This window comes from Papaver somniferum, chromosome 5 (assembly GCF_003573695.1).
Source record: "Papaver somniferum cultivar HN1 chromosome 5, ASM357369v1, whole genome shotgun sequence".
Taxonomy (NCBI): Eukaryota; Viridiplantae; Streptophyta; class Magnoliopsida; order Ranunculales; family Papaveraceae; genus Papaver; species Papaver somniferum.
Window position 1 is genome coordinate 134,217,533 of NC_039362.1, and position 8,973 is coordinate 134,226,505.

Consider the following 8,973-nt stretch of genomic DNA (forward strand, 5'->3'; position numbering starts at 1 on the left):
AAAAACACTGACATGAAGACGATGATGTTTGTTGTGTACAAAGCAAACGGAAACTTTTACCGCTATAAACATGTGCATGGGTTCCATGCAGGTGATCAATCAAGAACAGATATTCAGATAGAGAGGGTTAATTTGTAGCAGGAATGCAAATCCTAGCTTTTTGCAATGATGTATTATCTGTCTCTGGTTGACAACGACGCCTACAAGTCGATGAAGCATATAGCAGCATTGATCAGTCAGTACCATCTATGAATGAATGACACATTTTTTTTGTTTTGTTTCTATATATGATGATGATCTGATAAGAATGTGAGTGATTTTGTTGTAGTCTGTGAAGAGATAATGATAGAGATATACATGAAAAAGAGGAGAAGATAAATATATATATATACAAGAAGTGATCAGAGACAAGAGATTAGTAGTAGTAGCTGTTATAGCTAACTAGGGTTTCGCAAAGAGAAGAGAAGAGAGAATATGTATATAGAAGAGGGTTGTTACTGGTATGGCGCCTTGGGATGATAAGGTGGAGATAGTGAGTGGAATGATGTCAAAGAGGTTATAATAAGGGAGAGTACGTTGCTTTTAGTGATGGTGTGAGTAGTCATGCTTAATTTGTACTCATAAAAACCCCTTACTTGCGCATGCACCTGCAATATTCTCCACCCAAAACCAAACTCCCTAAAAAAAACCTATTAAACACCCTTTTCTCATTGTACTCTTTCTCTCCAAAGAGATCTTTAACCACTTTAATGTATTCCACATTTCAACAAGACCCCAAATACATAAAAAGAAATCTTCCTATTTATTTTAAAGAAAACAAAAACAAACACACAGACAAACAAATACATATTTTGGTTTCATTCATATGTTGGCCAATGTGCATTTTTGTACCGATATGTAAAATCCAACTTTTAAAAATTTGCTAGAGATTTGAATTGTTCAGAGATAGTACGAACTCCATAAACTCAGTTAATTTTGAAAACCGGCTTGCAAGTTAGGATTGTTCACGACTTGTCAAGAGCTAGGCAATGCGACTATTGCTAACAGAAGAAAGATTGGGGAAGTAGTTGGGGGCAATGGGGGTGAGTGGAGAATCTTGGGAACAGAAATGCAGAATGTCAGCTAAAGGATTGTCTAGAAAGAAGTTTCTAAATGAACAGCTAATAGTACTACGTGTGTGAGTGTGTGTGCAAGAAGAGAATAGTAGTATAATGTATGCAATACAAAACAAAAACTCTCATCACCATCTCTTGCTTTCGATTTCTTCTTTTCACACACTCCACAAAACCTAAAGCGGAGACATCGGCGCTAAAAGAGCCCTGCTTTGAGTCTGCACCAGGGGACAACTCCATTTTTACATTGGTTTATTGGATTATTACTTATTACCCTCTTCTCTATTATCTATCTAACCAATAAAAAGAAGAACCATGGGGAAGTCCAAAAGCTCCTTTTAAAAGCCTTCTTCTTCTTCTTGTTCTTCTAATACTTATAAAAATAATAGTATAAGTAGTAAAAATAAAGCCAATACTTTTGCTTAACACTCTTCATAATAATTTGGATGATGGTTCAGGTTGGCGTGCCCATCATCTAAATAGATTCTCCCACGCCTCCTTAAGCGCCTTAAGACCCCACGCACCCTTTTGCAAAGGCCATTACTTACTTACCGGCTTACTGCTCATTTTAATTCATTTTTCTTTCTTCAAATCACCAGATCCTAGGTCTCTTCTCTATTTCATTCCAAACTTATAAATTAAAGAGGGAGAGAGGAGAACAGTAGAGGTCAAATTTGCATTGATTAAGAAATGTAGACAAAGAGACACCCATGTTTTGCTCATCAAGAGTTCGAGACTACTTTTTTCCCCTGGTGGGTCCTGTTTTAAGTTATGTTTGATTTTTCTAATTCAGTTCTTGAGTAGTTCAATTGCTAGATCAACTTGGGCAAAGTTGTTTCTCAAACTCTGGAATAAAAGTTCACTTGCATCAGAATAAAGATAGCGCGCACTGCAGCTGTGTTTTGGTGTTTACTGCATATTTTGCTATATTTCACTTGCACCTGTGTCTGGCATCGAGACTCAGTAGGGTAGGCACACATTTAACTTGACAAAAATGACATGATACTATCAAGCAACCTACTCAAACCATATCTGGCTTACAAATACTCAAGTATCATATTAAACTACTAAACAGATTGTTGTGTGAGGATTTTGAATATAAGAAAGCCACCTTTGAAGATTGTTTAGTGGCAATTTGGCTTATCTTTTGAATAAATGTGTCCCTTTCTTTGTGGAGTGGCCAGAGAAAGATCCCACAAACTACTCATTCTGTCACTCCAACTCTCTTCTTCTATATTCTTTACCAAGTCATTGATTACCCACTTTTTCAATTCAACCAAGGTTGAACAGAAAAAAGAGAGAAACAAAGGGTACTCATCTCTGCCATGTTTGTCTTCTATATATTGGCATGGAATTGAATATGAAAATAACTTTGAAATAAAAATAGAAACAACTTTAGTTACTACATCAGATGAGTGTGTAGACCAGGCATGTAGTTTTGAATCATGGACAGGTTTATTTGGCCAACCAGTGTAAGTAAGTTGTCAGTTTCTGAAGACAAGAAAGAAACATCCCTGCTCTTTGGATGCCCCATGAACTGGAACTCTTAGATTCTCTACAACACTCTATTAGTACTACAGTACAGGAAATGTTAAGAGAAAAATACATTAAGAATATAAATAGATTATATATTGTAATGAAACAAAAACAGAGAAAAATAGAACTAGTACATCTTAGATTTAATCTTATAACTCTACAACTTCATTTTTCAGGATCAGTCAAAATAAATTACTGTACCAGCCTACGTGTCATAAATCTCAATTAGCGTCCGCAAAATCAAGCACCTGAAATGCCCATGATCCAAATTTTCATTTGACCGTCCAAAAATTTTACACAAGTGAAGAAAGCAAAATAATTGGTGGGTGTACTTCTGCAGAGGCTTTTCATTACATGCAAATAGAAAAGACGGTGTTGAACCAAAATTTGATGCATGAAGGCAGATACCAACCAAGTAAAAAAAATCTGTGAATATAAGCAAGGACCAAAAATTCTGCTACTTCCCTTTAAGCTTACAGTAGGCATACAATCCAGAGCCGAGGAAACCAAGAAATTGCCCAAGAACGTTGAACTAGAATTAAAAATAAAAATTATTAGAATCACATATGAAAACAACTTTAACCAGAGAAAAGGCCATCAGGAAAGCAGTTTATACTTACAAAATCAAACGGAAGGCCACCGAATAAGATCCATCCAAGTCCGATGGTAAAGAGATCCTATAACAACACATTGATCATACTGTTCAAAAACTATTTCTAAGGACTACCAAACCAAAAAAGAAATGGAGATTTATCAACTGAAAAGTGCAAAATCACATGCTGGTAGGAAAAAGTAGAAGCATCCAGATATCACACAGTTCAAAAATAAATAAAAATATAAACTTATTTAACAGGTTGATTCCACTTTCTTATGTTGCTTCACGCCTTCACCAACATATCCTTATGAATCTGAATGGTCTAACCTACATTAAGGACTAGAGATTTCCTAGATCACAGACAGTCTAATTTGCTTACATCAATTATTAGTTAATGTTTTTTTTTTCTCCTTTTTCTTCCATATACGCCTCTTATCTTCTTAGGCATGCCAAGATTTCAAAAAGCCTCACTACACGATGAAAACAGCCTTCCGTCTCCAATAGTGGCTTGCTAGTTGGATCATGGAGGTTTTGAACCAATAAAAAAAGGCAGCTCGTACGGTAGAAACACAAAAAATCAACTGTCGTCGTTTACACTCACATAAAAATGCTCCACAGGGTATTCTTTGTGAGGATTGTTAGTTCAGCATGCAGATCCTCATCACAAAATATCAGTGCACTTAAAAGTATCCAATAAAAGGTGCGGCAACGATGGTACATTTAACACCCATAACCCATTCCATCATCTGGAAACCTAAATCTTAGCGAATGGTTTGGTATTGGTAAATGAGTTCGGAAACAGGCTCAACTTTCAATTGAATCATCTGCATGGCACAATGTGGATCACTCACTGCGGATCAAACTTCTGTTCATCTCCATAATATAATGAGCATGTTGAGTGAGTCAACATGGTGATGTGTTGATGACGACAGTCTTTTTTTTTTCTACCACTGAACATAAAGTTCAGGTTTTTGATGACCGGTTAACATAAGGTTCAAAAGAAATTTAGGCTACCCCTACCTGGTTGTCTCACAAAATGGAAATCATTATTGTTCAATCAATGTTTGGTGGTAAAGCTTCAGTAATTGGCTGATCTTGTGTAGATGACCTCCACAAGATCATCATGCTGACGAGCCTGATCTATTTTTGAATGCACTCGATCTTGACATGTAACTTAGTAATTTAAGACTCGCAAAATAAACATAGCAGATGTTAACATAGATTAAGAATCCAATAGGATAGGGAGCGTACCTTCATATTCCCACATATAGTCTGTGTGGTTGCTGAGTTGAGAGTTGTGTTCAAAAATATACAGTAGTTTAAGAAGAACGCCATAATGCAGGAAAGAAGCATCACAGCCTATATAAAATAAATAAAAGCATGGGTAACAGTTAGAAGGGGCATTCCAGTTAACATTAATAAAATTGTCAAGATATTCTGAAAAGACTCAACATTTTTTCTCCTGTTGCTGTGAGCAAAATATATGCAAGTACCAAGATGGCAAAGCATAAAAGTCGATGAATACAGTATAATTTGAAGACAGCATTGGGTCCAGTTAAATGAAGAAAAACTTGATGATACGATAATAAGAGATTGATAAAACTAAAATTAAACATGAAGGAAGCCGCTTGCCCAAACGAAGGATTCCAGCATCTTTATGTTACTAGCTGTAACCACTTAAGTTTAGGTGTACAAAATGTTGAAAGGAAAAATGTACTGCTAGTGGCCAGAAAATACCTGAAAGCCAGGGGAATAAAGATAAGGAAAATTAAATGTTGCTGTCAAATCGCCCCGGAAAGTTGTCCAGAAGAGCAAAATTGGTAGACATATTATTCCTAGAACGAAAGTAAGATAAATGGTCAGACAGGTTTGGTAGGATTGATCTCATATACATCTCATTTGATCCTAGTTTACTGGAAAGAACATGTGTCAACAAACATATCAGTGTAAGAAAAATATCTTACCATTGCACCACATTAGACCGAAACTATTTAAGCCGCTTGATTTTCCTGTGAAAATAAATAAATGTTATATATGATACCCACAGAAGGGACAGAACAAACTTCGAAAGTAAAGTGGAAAGGACTCTACCAATACGAGCAATAGTTGCAAGATATATTGCCGTCGTAACATTGGATAAGAGAACAACAGCATAACCATAGGAGTCAAATGACAAGTCCCTAGCTCCAGCAATAAATGCGCCAAGTACGATCAACGCCACACTGATGAATCCCTTAGATTTTCCCAATAAGAAAAATGAATATGAGAATTTAACAGAAATGCAATACTATGTAAGAGAAACATCCCACATGGTACAATCAGTAAAGAGAGTACCAAGAGAAAGCAACTTACCTGGACATAACAGAGGAGGAATATTTCTGCGCGGTCAGAAAATACTCCACAACCATCGTAAATACCACAGTCGTCCGCCTAAGGGTGGTGTACATTGGAACATTTACTCCACGCACGGATTCCATTGTGACCAGCTTCATACAAAAAATAAAAAAGTGTATAAATTATAACAAGAAAGGTAAAAATAGATTTCGAGTTAAGACACATTCAGCACAACGGCATACCATGTAGAGAAGATACGAAAGTGCAAGAGGCAGTGTATGAACCAGCGTCTTATATGGCACTAGACTCCCAGTGTTTTCTGATAAAGGTTCACCAACTGTGAATGAAATAATCTTCCAACGCCTCATCGCATAAAGGAATGAACATGAGCATATCATCTGCAACAACATGAAGTGGACTGCTTTATGAAAAACGTCTGTTCAGAAACTCGAGCCATTGAGCCAAAATAAACAGTGGTTCCCTAAATTAGGAGTGTGTGTGAACACAAAGGCAAGCTGGCAGAAGAAGACAGTAAATTGTCCATACTTACAGGACTTATCAAGCAGAAAATTATAGGGTTTGGAACAGCACTCAAAGGTTAGACCAAAAAAAATTTCGGAATAGCTTTAAAGAGAAAAAAAAAATGACACATTGACACCAACTTAAAATTGAACAGGATCGACATATAAAATGCAACCTAAAATTGAAGCCAGGCGTGCATCATACTAAGATGAATGATGGTCCAAAAAATTAATAACATACAGAACAAAATAACAAAGTTAGAGCTGTTTTATGGCAAGAAGGAACTAGTCGAGTACCTGAAAGAGAGTGATAACATTTGCAAACGGAAAACCATAAGAAGAGAGAGCAGCTTTGTTAAACATGACCAAGAGCACTGCAACAAATATGTTAAACTGAATCTGTCAGTACCATAAAAGATATACAACTAATATCGCAAAAACTCTGAGCAATCCGCAAACAAAACGACAACTGAGATAAGATATGTCAAAACAGCCATTTTAACTAAGAAAGATAGATCAGTTCATGTAAACTAAAAGTGAGCCCGTTGTCTGCTTTCTCCTAACTACACTTTGTTTCTGAAGTCTAGGGTACTCTGAACAAGGGTTCTGAACAAGACAAATAAACAAATGAGAAATGCAATTTCGCGGAAATGCTAACTGAATTTTCAAAAAACAACCAACTTGATCTAACATAACAGGTATCTCTTCTCAGTTCATTTAGTTTCTATGAGGCTTCGCGTTGTTGATATGGTACAGTGTCTCCCATCAAACCCTATTTTTTTCCTCATATTAAAGACATGGGATGCAGAACACAAATTCTAATCAACAACAAGACCGTCAACCTTAGGACGTTGATAACTAAGTGACAGTATTCTTGTAATCATTCACAATTTTGTAAGTCTGTATTCGTCCCCCCACAACCAAATAAGCTGAACATAAGGAAATAGAATTTGTTAGCTGCTACTTGAACATAATTTCCCTTGTAACCTAATTAACGTTTAGTCCTAAAATCACCAGACACACAGTTTTAACCTAAATTCAGTGTGATAATGAGTACCGGCTAACAGTTAATAATCTGTCAAATGCTTTCTACAAGTATATATTATATAATTTCCCCAGATCCAATTCATTGCCATAAAAACAAATTCAGAATGGAAAATTCAGATTACAACCAATTCGAAAATTAGATAAATAGATGTGGAGAGGGAAAGAGAGAGGGAGATAGATACCTGCACAACCCATGTAAGAGATCGCAGCATAAGCTCCACGTTTAGTCATGGCGGAACCTTTGAAAAGACTCTCATCAACTCCCCCCTTTGATGTAGTACCATCAGAAACTACTGGGAGTAGATTCTTCGATGAATTCGAAGAAGAAGAAAAAGCCATGGTTGGCTTTAGCGATCTTGGAGAGCAGGGAAAGACTAATCAATAGAGAATATGAACCACGGAGAAAGGAAAAAGAGAAAATCGTGAGAACTTGTCGGACAGTGGTTTAACTAGAAAGTGGTTGTATCGGAATTTTCAAAGAAATGGGAAGTAAAGTACCAAATTACACGTGCACACAGCACAACCTTTCGAACTCTGTCGGACCACTATCGAATAGGCAAAAGATCTGCAAATTGATAAGTTTTAAGGTTTGCCGGTTGCGGTCCACCAAGAGATGCGTCTCTAGTCTAGTCGTGCTGCCAGAGTTCTGGCACCCAACGGCTAAATCCAATGGTTATTGTTGAATTCTCTGTAAATACCAGTACTAGTCATCTCTCATATCATATCAAATTATTTTCAACTTTAAACATCACGCAAAATCTCTTCCGAATTCAATATTATAATTTTAGAAAGACGCCTCGGCCATTGGTAGTTCGTCGAGATCGGTATATTTGAGAAGAAGATTTAGCTATTAGCAAAAATTAGGTGTTGCAAACTCAGGTTGATGCAGTACAAACCCGTAGTGTGATTTTCTGACAAAGTATTTACGAAAAGTTCTGCAGTGACACTGGCAACATGAGTCGTCGTGCTATATCCGACTTACAAATTCGTTTTGAGACAATTAGCATAAAAGTAAGTGAATTTGTAGCTTTAACCATGTAAGTCAATCTATTAAGAATGGGGGGTGAAACTGATGCTGAGTTGGTAAGAAGATTTGTAGCGGAAATGCAAAGATGGAAAGGGATAGTTTTCTATTTCGAAGGTTGTTTCAAAATTCTTAAGGTGTTGGAAAAATTCAAACCTTTTTTTGTTAGATGTTGTACATTTCACTGAAGTTTTTTTTTTTAGATAAATTATAAAAAAAAATATTACCGAAATTTAGCCAAAGTTATAACTAAAATTAGAAACAAAAATAACTATTGGCACTCAAGAAAATGTGAAATAAGACTCAGATGGACATTCAATTCTAGTAAAAGAAAAATGGCCTAACAGCATATCTAATGACTTGACGATTTCCTAACCGGCATGCTTTTTTGCTAAGTAGTTTGCTAAGAAGTTAATTCCTCGGTAACAATGACGAAACTAGAGGTTCTGAATTATTTTCTTCAGGCTAAACAATCAAACTCAAAAAATCCAAGGTAGATAGTCTAACTAAAAAGGTTTGATTAGTGAAGTAGAGTTTGTTTGAATCTGTATATGTAAATAACCAATCTCAACTGCCCATACTGGTGCTCGAATGACTGCAAATACCTCTGCCAAAAAATTTGAAGCTGAAAAAGCGGCGGTCTAACAACCACACTCAATATTTCGTTTGGCAATCTGAGAGGACAAACTCCAATATACTTTATAGAGAATCAACTAGACAGTCAGACTCAATCTATAGAAAAGTATATCAAAGAGCGATATCTCTATTTCTCAATTCAATCCGCAATCAAAAAAATAAGAATTT

The 8,973-nt window shown here is 36.2% G+C and overlaps 1 protein-coding gene across 2 annotated transcripts; it reads right to left on the bottom strand.

Moving 5' to 3' along the window:
- Window positions 1-2,701: 2,701 nt before the first annotated feature.
- LOC113282792 (nucleotide-sugar uncharacterized transporter 3-like) lies at window positions 2,702-7,590 on the bottom strand. 2 transcript variants are annotated; one of them, XM_026531874.1, is made up of 11 exons: window positions 7,328-7,590; window positions 6,396-6,472; window positions 5,820-5,975; window positions 5,596-5,729; window positions 5,335-5,465; window positions 5,208-5,252; window positions 4,981-5,078; window positions 4,495-4,602; window positions 3,269-3,325; window positions 3,061-3,180; window positions 2,702-2,896 (listed from the first exon to the last, which is right to left on the bottom strand). In XM_026531874.1, exons 1-10 carry the CDS (start codon window positions 7,482-7,484, stop codon window positions 3,106-3,108), a joined length of 1,038 nt encoding a protein of 345 aa, XP_026387659.1. In that variant the 5' UTR covers window positions 7,485-7,590; the 3' UTR covers window positions 2,702-2,896; window positions 3,061-3,105. The 2 variants fall into 2 exon arrangements, with proteins under 2 accessions (XP_026387659.1, XP_026387658.1); XM_026531873.1 differs by having other exon boundaries at window positions 2,702-3,180.
- Between the last annotated feature and the right edge of the window lie 1,383 nt (window positions 7,591-8,973).